The sequence below is a fragment of the Pieris napi genome, chromosome 20 (assembly GCF_905475465.1).
Source record: "Pieris napi chromosome 20, ilPieNapi1.2, whole genome shotgun sequence".
NCBI lineage: Eukaryota > Metazoa > Arthropoda > Insecta > Lepidoptera > Pieridae > Pieris > Pieris napi.
In genome coordinates this window covers 10088712-10104412 of record NC_062253.1, presented here as the reverse complement: position 1 = coordinate 10104412, position 15701 = coordinate 10088712, and the positions used below count along the sequence as shown (strand labels likewise).

The 15701-nt window shown below is 36.5% G+C and overlaps 1 protein-coding gene across 1 annotated transcript; it reads left to right on the top strand.

Annotated features, from left to right (window-relative positions):
• Positions 1-249: 249 nt before the first annotated feature.
• Positions 250-15568, top strand: LOC125059696 (dynein assembly factor with WDR repeat domains 1). Its single transcript, XM_047664241.1, has 9 exons — positions 250-439; positions 1811-2020; positions 2582-2704; positions 3336-3520; positions 4776-4908; positions 5221-5380; positions 5991-6128; positions 6852-6944; positions 15224-15568. Exons 1-9 carry the CDS (start codon positions 327-329, stop codon positions 15326-15328), a joined length of 1260 nt encoding a protein of 419 aa, XP_047520197.1. The 5' UTR covers positions 250-326; the 3' UTR covers positions 15329-15568.
• Positions 15569-15701: the final 133 nt, after the last annotated feature.

Sequence of the window (15701 nt, the reverse complement as noted above, 5' to 3'; positions counted from 1 at the left end):
AGCCCCCTTTCGCAACGCGCGATAAGGAACTTCGTTCCAATATCAGATATATGATTGTTGAATGCCATCAATAAATAAATGAGTCACTTTCAATACAAATTTAGTCTTGTTAACAAATTATGTTTTTTTTTTTGCAACAAATTATATTTAACCATCGTGTCATCAAGCCATCAAAATAAACTTTACAAAGGAGGTTGATACCAAGGAGTATATATCCGCCACATACTCTTCCAAGCAACGCCATGGAAACAGTGTTATTGACAAAACTTCATTTTTGATCACCTTTACTTAAAACCTAATAAAAATGTTATAAATAAAACAGGACTATGAAGTTACTAAAGTTCCACCTTCGTTATCATCCACCAGGCCTGGTGCTGGAGTATCTTCAAAAAGGTCTCATAAAGAATAAGGATATTGATCTTCTGGACATGAACTGCAAGTAAGTGTTTGCATCGCAATGCATTTCGGAGGGGACTGGTTAAGATTCTATAGATTGGGCTACAGCAAGTACTTTGACCGTAATTACGTCAGGTAAATCCTGAGAAAAAATATTTGCCTATAACAATCAGACAGCCTGTTACCTTTACCTCCTTCATAAAAACAAGGAAACTCTAACGTCTCTTTCTATCAAATTATGTTTACCCTGTGTTGAAAAGAAACAAATGACTAATGAGTCGTCTAAAAAGTACTAAAAGTACTTTTTAATATTTATAAATTTAGGGGTTCATGTTCATATGGGTGTTGTGTGTAAGTGTTCGGAAAGACGCAAGACCTATCATCCTGAAAGTCCAATAAATCCGACTTTTTAGTAGACTGGTACATTTTAAGGTTCCCAGCGAGCCTTAATAGTTATTTTGCTCAAAAAGTTCATCAAAAATCACTAACTCCGTGGTTATGTTGGCAAGACGGTTACTGAGAAGTATTATTTCCGGCATATTGGCAGGCACAAAAGGCTGGACAAAGTCAAAGTCAAATCATTATTGCATTCCTTATGTTCATACTTTATAGGGGACATGTTATAATTTAGTTACAATAAGGACCTTGGTTAGACAGCAATGTTGTGAGAGGGCATGCTTTATTATACTTAATTCTATTCTTATACATTTTTAATCTTATAAGTAGATACATTATTTATTTATTATATTTGCTTTGGACAAAAGAATATGTACCTACATTATTAATAAACTTAACTTATATAAAGAAATTAAAATCATTCAGTCAGATATACTGTTACGATGTAATAACATTTCTTATATAATAATTCCTTTAACAATTTGATAAACTTCAAGTGGTTTGTTTCATTCTTTAAATTTTCCGGTAATTTATTATATATTTTTATTGAGGATGTATTGTAGTGAGTAAAGGATGTAATTTCAAGTCAACGTCAAAATCATTTATTCATATAAGTAACACAATGTACACTTGTGAACGTCAAAAAATTAATATATATTAAATTCTTCTAATTTTACGTAAAACGGACGAGAAGAAGTGGCTATAAACTCTCTGCCACTCTTTTTAATCGTCAAGTTTTTTGTCTTACACAATGTTTGTAAGCTGCAACCATTACCATGTTCCACATGACATCTTAAGTAGGTAGTCCATAGTTAATAATAATAAAATAAATTAAAAACAAAGATTTCTCCTCTATCCTCCTCTAGCAGGAGGCATGGTGAAATAGGAGCACGCACTTACATTCTCGTGAGAACAACACGCATATAATATGTTTATATCCGTTAAAAGTTTTATTTAAATGTTGACTCGCGTAAACCAGAGAAAGTATGGACTAGTTATCTTCTTGAACATGTTACAGTACCGACATTCAAGAATTGGCAACGAAGCTCTATCAACGCGAGGTTCTGATCACAGATGACGTTAGGAACCAACTGGAGCAATGTTTGGAGACTTTAAAGAAGCGAATCGAGCATGAAGGCCCAATGGGCAAGAGGTTTTATATTTACAAGACATTGGTCACCCACGTTTTGCCGCTTACCAACGTGTGCTTTGATAAAATTGGAAAGAGGTATTTAACGTAATTTTACGTAAGTTTTATGGCCGTCAAAGCACCACTAATGGTGTAGTACTACAGAGAACTGGTGCTGTGATAGTTGGGTGAACGATGTTTCGATGTTTACGTAAAAGTTAAAACGTAAAACATTGAATAATAAAAAAGTGCCTCATCCCTGAGGTCGTAGGTTCAATTCTCCCGGCTGTGCACCAATGCACATTTAACATTCACTCGAACGGTGAAGGAAAACAGAACCAAAAAGTCAACGGCGTGTCTCACAGGAGGCTGATCACCTACTTACCTATTAGATTGACAAACGATCATGAAACAGGGTCTGAGGCCCAGACCTAAAAAGGTTGTAGTGCCATTGATTTATTTTATTTATTTAAGTATGTGTTTTATTTTATTAATAAGGTTTCTCAAGGGCCTAAAGTTATTTTATTAAATATAAAAACATATAAAATAGTACATTATGGATGACCGAGTTTCTTTACACATTTTTTATGATTTCACCTATACTTTTTTTTAAATTATTAAGGTGGAACTGTTTTAATAGTTTTATAATATAACTTTCAGATGTTTGTCAGGAAGTTACGACCGGACCTGTAAGGTTTGGGATGTGGATTCAGGCAAAGAATTGAAGACGCTCGCTGGTCATCAAAACGTTGTATATTCTGTGGCATTTAATTTTCCAGCCTGGTACGGCTTTATTATTTCATTTGGAAAAGTAATTTTCTTTGAAGAATAGAAATAAATCACTGAAATAAAATGACGTACTGTTTCATAATATTAATATTATTAAAAAAAAAATATTGGTTGTTTGTAAAGTAGGTTTACGATCGAGATGTTTACGTGATAACGTCTTATTGGTGATATAAGTTTTTGGGAAGTAAGGAATTAATGAAGATAACAATTTTTTCAAATTTTAAATTACATCTATCGTTTTATTCACACTTTTGATGATAAATTTCGGGTGTAAAATGACAAGTTTACTTATTCGACTATGATATACATTTTTCTTCATACATTCACGGAATGACTGGCAGCGCTCGAGATGAGACGGGAGATCGGTCCGTCTCTCTCTCGTTATACCTGCGATCGCGCTCGTGAGGTTTTGGTGTGACACAAGTTTCTGAACATGTCACCCGACTAAAACGATTTTAAAGACGTTATCACGTCAAAAAATAGATTTACACTACAAGTAATTCTTTCATCTTTATTTACAAGCTTGAAGAACACTCTATACTTAACTATTGTAGTGGCAACTTTATATCAGATTATTTGACTGATAATTGACTGAAATACTTGTTAATAAAAACTGCGTTTTCAGTAATCGCGTAATAACAGGATCTTTTGACAAGACGGCTAGAATTTGGAAGCCTGAGACGGGTGAATGTCTGGCTACATTATGGGGTCACGCTGGCGAAGTGGTTGCCGCCCAGTTCAGCGCGAAGGGAGATCATGCAGCCACTGGCTCTATGGATACCACAGCTAAGCTCTTCGACGTTAGGACTGGTTTGTATAAAGACATTGACTTTGACTCACGAATGACACTTTACTCATAATAAAAAAAATTAATTCAGATCATTATAAGTCCATATATATTTTTAGTAGAGACTTATAACCATATACAGGGTGTCCCAAAAGTCGACGTCAAGTCGAAATTTTCTCATAGGTAATGCCACACCAGTTATCAGAAAAATTAAAAAAAAATAAGTCATGTATTTTTGAAGTTATGGATATTTTTTTGTTATTCCAGAAAATGCACACCATGTGACAATTTTTTCATTCCTGTTGTTACAAATATTTACTTTTTGCCAATTTTTTTTCTCTTACGTCATTCCGAATAGTGTTTTATGTAGCCTATGATCCTAAACTCTGTGCTGATCACTCCAACTTTTAGGAAAATGTCATTTTATACCGTACCAAGTTTTCAAAATTAATTTTCGCACTACTTCAACTGATCGTCCTGAAAAAAAAATGTATTACTCCAGTTTGGCAAGTAACTTTGTATAATAAGGTGAAATTATATTTTCCACGAAAATCGATTTTTATAGTATAATTCATTCACGTTAAAATCGCTAGCTAATAAATTCACAAGTCGCATGTGAATTGTGAATTTATTTACTTTACAATTTACATTATAAAGGCCTATTATAATGTAAATTGTAAAGGATTAAACGAAGGATACCAACAATTGTTGGTTGTGTCAGTTCTTACTTTAAAATGTATATGATTTGTCAGAAAAAATATTGCTCGCGTTGGTTGCTAGTTCCTTTGAAACTCATAAATGCTCCATTAAATAGATCTTTAAGGAGTTATAATTTAATTCATAGCGTTGAAATTGATGGTGGTATTGGATCGCAATGGGGGGGTCGTGAATTCCCCCAAATAGATATGTTTTCAAACATTTCAATTCCTAAATTTAAACATTTCAAAAAGTTAGCGGCTCAGCTGATTACTCATTAGGATTTTATCGGGGTTATTCAATTAATTCAATTAATTTTGTAATGTTTTTATTTTATTTTATCTTAATTTTTTCTTCTTTTAATGTACTTATAAAAATTTAGAATGTTGTATGCGCCTATAATTGGGGCAGCACTTGGCTTGTGTTTGTGTTTGTGTTACATTGCTTGTATTAGTGTCTACTTTGTTGGTGCATAAAATAAATAAATACACGTTTAATTTCTGGTTTTAACTATGTATCTATATTATAAGGTTAATGCTCTCAGTGCAGCTGTTACACAAAATATTTAACACTGATTTTCAGGCACGGAGGTCAACACATACACTGGACATACAGCGGAGGTGATAGCTCTCCAGTTTGACCCTAATGAAGGACAGCGACTAATTACTGGATCTTTTGATGGCACCATCTCTATATGGGATACGAGACTTAAAGAGTAAATATAAGTCATGTCAAGTTATGTGTAAACATAGACCTTTTTGCTCATATTATTTCAGTAGGCGTTTAAAATAGTCGTGAATATTTATAACGCCTGCCAGTATTAAAAAAATATTTATATTATAAATTTTTAATACTTATTAATTTCGAAAGCGAAATAAATGTTTTATTTTTAAACAAACCATTATATTGTACTATACGTTTAAGTAGCTGCTCCCGGATATTATACGCAACATTTACGCATAACAATAATTTTATAAAATGACACTTAAAAGTTCGACAATTTACATTTACATCGAAAATTCTACAGTCGTGTATCAGTACTGAGAGGCCATGAAGGTGAAATATCCAACGTCCAGTTCAACTGGGACAGTTCCCTCGTAGGATCATCTTCCTTGGATGGGAGCGCGAAGCTATGGGACGCCAGGAAGACAGAATGTCTTGCAACTGTCGCGGGGCACACGGATGAGGTACGGATTCTGTGCCAATGTTAATATTTGTCCACGTTTCAATCAATGTCTTCGTATCATCATTGATTGGTGATAAACGTACTCTGAGCTTTTGTAATGCACTTCCTTAAACTTTTAAACCATTGCTTGATTTGTTTTTTTCTGTAAAGTCAATATTGTTTTAAATAAAAATGAAACTGGCTAATTTTCAGGTGTAAAAAACGTAAAAAATAACGCCTGATAAAATAGTGATACAAACTTTATAGTTAAACATTGCTGTTCAATCCTCGGTAACTCGTATATAAGACCCATGTGTCAAAAACGTATTGAATTCAAATAATATTCTTAAACAAAAGAAGGTCAGACTTTATGTTTAACTTAGTATTGGGTAAGTCATGAGTTCGAGAAGTCTGACCTACATTTCAAAAGTAATTGAATACTAGCAATTCGTACCTAGGATAAATGAGGAAAAAATGCCCAAAATATTAATTAAAATATTCTCAACTGTATTAATCTAATTTACAATATTGACCTTCCGGGTCGCTCACTCGTACTTACCTGTTTACTATTGTACCGTGGGTCAAACGCATGTCTTTTTTATATAATTTTATTGTTAACTGATAATTACTAGGTGCTAGACATCTGCTTTGACTGGGCCGGTCAACGCATGGCAACATCTTCGAGTGACTGTTCAGCTCGCATCTATGACGTGAAATCGGATTTCAAGGAGCTAGCTGTCATGAGGGGACATAGGGAGGAGGTTTCTAAGGCATGTTTTTAACGGTTTTTTAGTTCATTCAGATAAGTTAATTATAAAAATATATAAAGGCAAATCGAAATTTGAATAATTCCTACGTTTTTACGTTCTACGTAAAGGGGCCGTTCCAGTATTACGTAAGCACTATAGGGGGTCTTTGATTTTCTTTTTAGTGATTACGTCAACAGTAATTATTTACTTTTTTACACATATTACCCACACATTGTCTATGCTTAGAAACGAAATAAATTTTCGAAGATTCCTACAAAAAATTAATACGTTTATGTACTATTATTTTTGACAGCTTTGCTTTTGCTGACAAGAGGAAGCGTGGGTGAATTGCAGTTAATCTGCTTACGTCATACTTGAACGGCCCCAAATTAATAGTGATTTTAAAATTCAAGTTTATTACAAACAATGGTGTTGTCGCTCTTACCGAGTTCAATAAAGGAAGTCAGTTTACCCTGCACTTATGCCACATTGTTGGTAGAGGATAATATTTTAGAATGACGATCTTTTTAGGTATTCAAGCAGGTGTACTAACTAATGATCTTTTTTAAATTTATATTTGAATCACGTATATTGAAAGAAACAGTTCAAGTTTCAGTTGAAATCAGTAGTTTTTGAGATATCAGAACCTATATACGTAGGTATTTTGGGTATAATATAGGTAGGTAAATAAAATTTTCTTCTTTCAGGTACTGAGTCATTTTATTTTGTCAAAACATGTTTCAGGTGTGTTTCAGCCCAGCCGGTGGATGTCTTTTGACAGCTTCAGCAGACCGCAGTGCGAGAGTATGGAACACTAACACGGGCAACTGTTTGCAGGTAAATCTGCTTTTCTACCTACCCAATAATTTAATTGTTTAACACTTAGTATAATATAGTTATAACAAAGAAATATGGCGTGAGTTATATAAACTAACTTTAGTTAAGTTACATATATATATTTAAGTTAATAATTAGAAGCACATACCAAATGCAATCATCGCACACTTAAAGCCAAAATGAGCCCTTTAGTTTTACCCATACTCATAATTTGTAATATATTATAACATTCTCGTTTCCTATAATGTGTAATAGGTCGCCTACACTTATATTGGTAGGGGAGCCCACGATGCTAAATGGGGATTTACTCGAGCGTCGTAGAGACCTATTGGGATGCAAAGCTTAGATAAAAAGAAGAAAAAAATGTTATATGATAAATTCCTTTTCATCGGTGGGGGAAGCGGCTATAGATAGTTAAATATGTAAAAAAAACTGTTGCATGGACATCCTCGAGCGCGTCAGATATTGATAGCATCTATGCCCTACGTATTTTTAATAATGTACGTATGTTAATCTGATCGTTTGCATGATGCGGGTGTTTGTATTTAAGGGTTGAAAATTTAAAAAAAAAATTTTTTATCGAGCGCGTCAGATTTTCTAAGGGAGTGTTAAGTGCACCAAAAAAAAGCTCTCATTCACTAATCTGACGATTTCGATGGGACGCAAACCCACAGCCATTTTCTTAATTTGCAAAAAAAGACGCAATTTTGAAATACTCAAGCGCGTCGGATTAAGATATATGTGGTTCATCTTTATGTTCTAAAGGTACTGTCTCATAATCTGACGATTATCTAGAGGGATTCGCCTGATCTGACAAAAAAAAAATAGAAAAACGGTTCACCTAAAGGGCCATCCCTGCAACTTCCCGCTAATTCCATTCCTGGGCGCTTAAAATTGATATTTTGAGTCGCTGAGTTCAAAGAAATAACATTTCTATGCATTTGAGCTCTCCCAGCTCGAAAGTCTGATAGAAGTTTCATTAGAACACTATTTTTGGAATTTTCAAACCGCAATAACTTTTGAATGGATCAAGCAATTTTCACGCGGTTGGCGGCATTCGACGCAGTTTTAGTTTTAGTTTTGCAATTTTAGTTGATCGAACCACAAATTTCGGAGTAATCCCGAAAAAACACTTTTTCGGGTTTCTTTCGTGTACGATATCTCTCGAACGAATCAACCGCTTTTGACCAGCTTGGTGGCGATCGACGTGGTTTTTCAAGCTCAAAGGCGGATTAGTTTTTGAAGTTGATCGATAAAGAAACCACTTTAAAAAAAATATTTCTTATTTTTTTAAGATTTTTCAAAATTTCTCAAAATCTATCGGTCCGAATCGCTTCAAATTCACAGGAAATGTAATTTTGAGGGAAATATTTAGAACGCCGTTTAGTAGATTCCGATCGGTTTAAGGAAATGTAGGCATCACGCAGCTGCACGCATTTAACTTTATCGACGAATTTTTGTTATTTAGGCTTGCGGAAATCGTCAGATTATATATTTTTCATTATTCTTGAATTATTTCCTTCAAAATAAAAAAAAATTAGCTACGCTCGAGAATGTCGAGATGACGTTTTTTTTTACAACTTTGTTGCCCTCCCCTTTTTTTCCGTCACTCTCAAATTGTCAGATTAGTGGAATATACACTTTTTAGGATGTAATTAACTCACCCTACCTTAATCTGACGCGCTCGGGAATTTCTGATGGTCAATTTTTTTTTACTAAACTGATCCTGTCTCCTTCACGTGCGGCCTTATATATGGGCCTCATATTTTGTGGAGGTACTTAACCGGGTACAAGGTATCCCCCTTGTACCACAAAGAACGGTTCGGTGGCCGTCGATACACAATTCATATTAAATAATAAGTCCTGAGTACATACCTCTTCAATGTCTCCTTACAGGAAAATAGGCACACAATAATATCAGCCGTAAGGATTTGGATTAGTGTTAGTATGGGCACAAAAAAAGAGGTTAGACTGATGATAATTATTGATACCTTGCCTCAATAGTTCTCAAACACGCACTTAACACTCACTATACAATTTTAAATAGTGGACGTGTCTATAATTATCTATATTTAACAAAAAGTATATATCCAAATAAAAAATGCTAGACGCACGCGAACACGTAACCCGACAAGCTCAACCAAGACTAACTCAAAATAATGTGTCGATCGGCCGTGTAAAAATATTTGAGATCACCCTCATCAAATTAAATAAAATTAAAATTATGTATTTCGAACAGTCCCCCGTCCCAGTCAGGCGCAACATGACTGAGTCCAAAACCGGAGGCTGGGAGCAAAGTTTATGCCACTGGGAGACATGACAAGCCCGCCACGGCTCTTTTTAAAACCGATTCCCGAACGACAATAGAAATAACTCTTAATCCCGGAAGAGGCTCAACAAGTTCCGTTTTAGTGTGAGGCCAGCAACTCTCAGGTTGGTGCAGCCAACCTGTAGCCCACCACAAGGAATGGTCTAATATAAATGGAGCCTCACAGCCTCGAGATGCACATGCCCAATGCATGCCTCCAATCTAATGTCACAACAGATTGCTGAATTTGACAAACCCGATTGGCCACGAATACTTCCAGAACATGAACTGACGCTTGCAACCATGCAAGAACTATCTGACTATCAGTCCAAGCAAAACACTTCTGGATATTCATATTTTGGCCAAAAATGGATTTAACATGGTTTATCAAACGTATCAATAGAACAGCACCTGATAACTCTAGTTTAGGAATTGTTAAGCGTGTTCTTACTGGTGCAACCTTACTTTTTGCCATAACCAATTTAACCGTTACAACACCAGATTTATTGACAGAACGAATATAAACTGAAGCAGCATAACCACTTTCCGATGCATCACAAAAACCATGAATATCTACTGTGCATTTCCCTGGTGGCAATAAACATCTATCAATTTTAATCAATTGAATTTCAGGAAGGGACGAAACAAACCTAACCCAAACACTTAACAATTCACCTACTAAAGGGGCATCCCATGTTAATCCTTGTAACCAAAGCTTTTGTATAAAACATTTTGCCCAAAAAACAACTGGAGCTAACCATCCATTAGGATCATATATCCTGGCTACAGTCGAAAGTACTACACGCTTGGTCCAAGATTTAATTACATCTATATCCTGCACTCGAAAAGTAAATATATCAGCTAACGGTTGATACTGAATACCTAATACTGCAACAGCGTCAGGGTTGTCCACGTTCTGAAAAATATAAGGATCTTGTTGATGATCCTCGGGTAAACCAGCAAGAACAGCTTGTGAGTTAGACACCCATTTCCTTAACTCATATCCACCAGCCTTAAGAATCCCAATTAGCTCGTTGCGTAGTATTAAAGCTTCTTTCTCATTTGCAGCGCCGGTGCAAATGTCGTCAACGAAAACATCACTTGTCAAAACATCAGCTGCTCTTGGAAATTGCAAACGTTCCCGCTCAGCCAATTCTAATAATGTACGAATAGCAATATAAGGACTTGATCTGAGTCCATATGTATTGGTATTCAATTCAAATACTGTAACAGGATCGGATTCCTTCTCACGCCACAAGATAAGTTGATAGCAACGGTCATCAGTATGAATTACAGTTTGCCTAAACATCATTTTAATATCTGCAACAAATACGATCTGATGTCTTCTAAAATTTGTTAGAATATCACCAATGTCACGATGTAACTTTGGGCCCGAATGCAAACATTGATTTAAAGAAACTCCATTGGAACTAGGCGCTGAGCCATCAAAAACTACTCTGATTTTACCACCTTTAAACACAGCATGATGTGGGATAAAGTAGTGCTCCTGTGTGCGCCAATCAAAATCAGAAACTGACATATGTCCGAGCTTAAAGTACTCGTCCATAAATTCAATATACTTAGTACGAAAAGTCGAATCTCTCTTCATTCGTCTCTCCATGGATGTTAACCTTTTCTCAGCTAAAGTCCTGGAGTGACCCAAAAGAGGTCGGGATGGTAAGAAAGGTAACCGGGTGACAAACCTACCTGAACGAAGACGACCAGTGTTGTTCTGAAAGAACAATTCACATTCTTGGTGCTCCGGGTTTTCACGAGCCGCTGTGGGAGGCTCTTCGACTTCCCAAAACCGTTGAATAGCTTCAGCAAGTGAGAGTCCCACACACCAGTTACCATCTTCCACTGTAAGAGACTGTATTGGAAACACAGGACCCATAATGACATCACCAAAATCAGATGTTACTGCTACTAAGCCCCCTGGTTGTAAAAGTGTGCTTTTACTTAGTCGCAGCATGCCTAAAACTTCTGCTCCGAGTAGCAAATCAATTTGACCTGCAATATGAAATGTACAATCCGCTAAGTTAAGACTACGTGTAAAATCTAATATCTCCGATGGTAATTTAACAAGTGGGTGTCTGCCCATAACATTATCTAAAATAATGGCAGAAGTTGTAATCTGTGGATGAGAGCATTGAACAGAAGAAAAAGTTAGTGTAACTTGTCCCCGCAAACCAGCAACCTTAAGACCACCTACACCAAATATACCCCCGCTAACAGGCGAAATACGCAACTGTAACCTGTCCACCAAATCCATTGACACCAAACTTCCCTGTGCTCCAGAATCCAAAATCGCACGCGTGGTTACTTGCTCACCTGATAGAGAACCAACACAAACCTGTGCGGTGGGTAACAAAACAGTAATGGGAGATGTAGGAGTTCTAGTGGGAACGTGATCTAGTCAATATTCTTCTGGTTCAGGGACCCGCTGGCCTAAACTAGGCCACTCAGAAAAAGGCAAAGGCCTAACAAAATCACGACGTTGCTGTTCAATAACAGGTGATGCACAAGAGTCATAATTATCCTTGCTCTTAGGAGGTTGTTGCTGATCAAAGGTGACACGAGGCCTGTTATGAGACCTTAAGTTTCCCCCGCCCCTGGAGGGTGGTGGCCGCCTCCGATGGTAATTATCGTAACCGGATTCTGTTTGGTGCCTGGAAGTATGACCAAAAGTATGGGTTCTAACCTGCACACTACCAGTCCACTGATCACCTGTATTTTGAATGGCTTCAACAAACTCCCGTGCCGGTGCAGCTGATTGGGGTGAACCATTCGCATTACCGCAAAGTATAATGTGATGATTGTCATTACATTGTTTGCATGGTCGTGACACTTGGCATTGTGATGCCAGGTGATTACCTAAACAACCATAACACCACTTCCGCTGTCTGGCAATATTACGTCGTGCTTGAAAACGTAATGCCAAAAACTTTTGACATGACACCACGGTGTGATCAGGGACTCGACAATAAACACAACGTTTGCCTGGATGTTGAGTTGCCACGTTATAAACTCGCTGGTCAGGGCGTCGTACTAAGCGCATATGCTGTTGTCGCGGCCCAGTAGAAATTGGGGCTGGCGTTGTGGACGGCGCTGGAACATTATCCTGTCTGCGACACTCATCCTCTAAAAACAAAATCAATTCATCAAACGAGGGAAGATGAGTGGATGAATCTCCACCATACGCCTGTTCAAATCGGGTGCGCATGTCTAAATTTAGTTTTTGTAACGTTATATGCAACAAAATAAAAGACCAACTATCTACAGGTAAATTTAAACCCCTTAAGGCATTAATTGCCACTAATAAAGGATTTAAAACTTGAATTCTTAAGTTGTGGCTCTGCACGTTACTCTGTAAATTTAATATGACATCTACGTGGCTATCCGCCAGCTTACGTATGTTTTGATAACGCCGCATAAGTAAATCTCTAGCTATATCATAATTATTGTCCACAAGTACTAAATGTTGGACTAACCCTTTAGCCTCCCCGGTGAGACTAGCCAACAAATATGCCAACTTTTGAGCAGGTGTTAAATCAACTCTTGAGTGCACTAAACTATCAAATAAATGAATAAACGCCACCCATTGGCCTAAATCACCACTAAAATGGGGCAAATCTAGTTTGGGTAACCTACCTATAATACCACTTGAAAAAGTTAAACTATCCTTCGATTGAAGGTTATTTGACTGATTAACCGAAGATTTAATAATCCCAACGGCTTCCCTAATTTGATCAGCCAAATCCTCAGCCTGATCCATGTCTGCAGAAACCTTGTCCATCACCTCCGGCTCCAAACCCAACTCAAGTAGTGCCTGATACGATTTATATAAATCTTTCATTCTATCCTCTAACGCGTCACTTCTTGATAGAAGCGCCTGAACGCGATCTTTTCGCGAAATATTTAAAACGGCCGATCCTAGCCACCGTAATACACCAGCTATTTGTGCCTTGTGCGAGACCGCCATTATAAAAGATATGAGTACAAACAATAGCACAAAAAATTTAACAAAAAAATAAATAATAATAAACGGCGAATATAACTAATTACAAAAAACTATTTTAAAACACTATTTAAAAAAAACTATAATCCCTACAAACAAACAAAATAAAAAAATATATTAATAAGTTATGAACCCAGGACTTATACTACCGAACAATTATTTACTAAAATGGAACCACGCTCTGCTACCAAAAAATTATGTACCACAAAGAACGGTTCGGTGGCCGTCGATACACAATTCATATTAAATAATAAGTCCTGAGTACATACCTCTTCAATGTCTCCTTACAGGAAAATAGGCACACAATAATATCAGCCGTAAGGATTTGGATTAGTGTTAGTATGGGCACAAAAAAAGAGGTTAGACTGATGATAATTATTGATACCTTGCCTCAATAGTTCTCAAACACGCACTTAACACTCACTATACAATTTTAAATAGTGGACGTGTCTATAATTATCTATATTTAACAAAAAGTATATATCCAAATAAAAAATGCTAGACGCACGAGAACACGTAACCCGACAAGCTCAACCAAGACTAACTCAAAATAATGTGTCGATCGGCCGTGTAAAAATATTTGAGATCACCCTCATCAAATTAAATAAAATTAAAATTATGTATTTCGAACACCCCTATATATTAATCTGCCGCGCTTTAGTAAATCCCGAAATCCCCTCTTGGGCTCCCCTACCATATTATTTATAGGTAACATAAATGTCACTTATATTTAATAACCCTTTAATAAGTCAAGTTAGTTTTTTGTTAATCTAGTGTCGCAACCCCACTTCCCCTAATGTTATGTTAGTTATAAGCTCATGTCACCACTCATCCACTTGACACCCAGCTTCACACAAAATGTGTCATTTAACAAATATAACATCCCTACAACAATCGCCACCGAACTTAAGAGCTATTACGCACTGTCGACTTGTCGCCGGCGACTCGGTCGCTGGCGACTGTGAGTTTCTACAGTTTAAATAGATGTCTACGCACTTGGTCGTCGGTCGCCCAAGCGACTGGGCGACTCGCCGCGTCGTGGCGACACACAAGCGACTGCCGGTCGCTGGCGACCAATAGGAGCACGGCTTCAAATGGAAGCATTCACACTGCGAGCAACTGTCGTAACGACTGGACGTATATATACGAATGTACTTGGAATACTGTCGCTCGGCTTGGTCTCCTGCCTAGTTGCCTATGTTTTGGTCGCCGAGGCGACCGAGTCGCCGGCGACAAGTCGACAGTGCGTAATAGCTCTAACTCGCAACATTATAAAAGAAACTTGTTAATTTAATTTTCTCATGCGCAATTTTAGTCTATATAATATATTATATATATTTAGTCTATATAATACTATATAATATTATAAAGAGGAAAGGTTTGATTTTTGTTCGTTTGAAATGAATAGGCTCTGAAACTACTTGACCGATTTCAAAAATTCTTTCACCGTTGGCAAGCTACACTATTCCCGAGTGACATAGATGACATAGACATAGACAAGGTGTAAAAAAATAAACAAAAAACTTCCTTCAATCGTGTGCGCTGCGAAAACTATTAATGATAGAACAAAATGATGTGTTACAATTTTTTAGGGCACATCACTATCTATAAAAATTGTCGCGACAGCATGTCTCTATCTTTTATAGTTACGTCACAATAAGCGTCCTTTTATTGTTTTTTTTTATTAAAATACCACCGCTAGAAAAGGCTCTTTATTCGTACCTAGGTACCTATTGATTCTTATCAAAATAATTACCAACGTTTCACATAAGCTACAATTTAATGGCATAACCACCAAAAAAGCATGGTGGATTGGTGTTCTCCTGCCTTTTCTCTTGAATAGTTTACTACTATGTAATATAACAAAAATCTTAGCCACAGCAACGCTTGGCCGAGTCTACTAGTTTGGAATATACAAATATATGTGTAAAGTAATAATTATTTAATATCCAGGTCCTCTCCGGCCACTGTGGGGAGATTTTCTCGTGCGCGTTCTCCTACGCCGGCGATGCTATCATTACAGCGTCAAAAGATAACACATGCAGAATCTGGCGGTGACTGGAATGGTGGTTCTATGACAAAAAATAAACAGACGTATAACTAAAACTTAACAAAAAAGGTTATGGCCATTATAAGCTTGAACTGAGCTTCATAAATTGTAACAAAGATCACGTCAACTGTGTAAGAAAAAACCGCATTATGCTTCAAGAAGCTTAATCAAAAAACAAATTAGGATGATCTAAAGATAAAAAATGATTGATGCGTCAATATTAATAGAACTACAGATACTAGAACGAATAAAGTTGAGTGTAATTAACACTAAAATGTTACTATACAAAAAAAAATTAGATGCGCACAAGATTTTTTTTTTGAAATACACACAAACTAACATCCACCACCAACTGGTGTTTGTGTATGGATAAAGTAGATA

Excerpts from the sequence above, each read along its gene's own strand:
- LOC125059696 (XM_047664241.1), top strand. The coding sequence starts at position 327 with ATGAAGTTACTAAAGTTCCACCTTCGTTATCATCCACCAGGCCTGGTG. Across the intron at positions 2,705-3,335 it reads GCATTTAATTTTCCAGCCTG|TAATCGCGTAATAACAGGAT; the intron begins GTACGGCTTTAT and ends CTGCGTTTTCAG. Across the intron at positions 4,909-5,220 it reads TGGGATACGAGACTTAAAGA|TCGTGTATCAGTACTGAGAG; the intron begins GTAAATATAAGT and ends AAAATTCTACAG.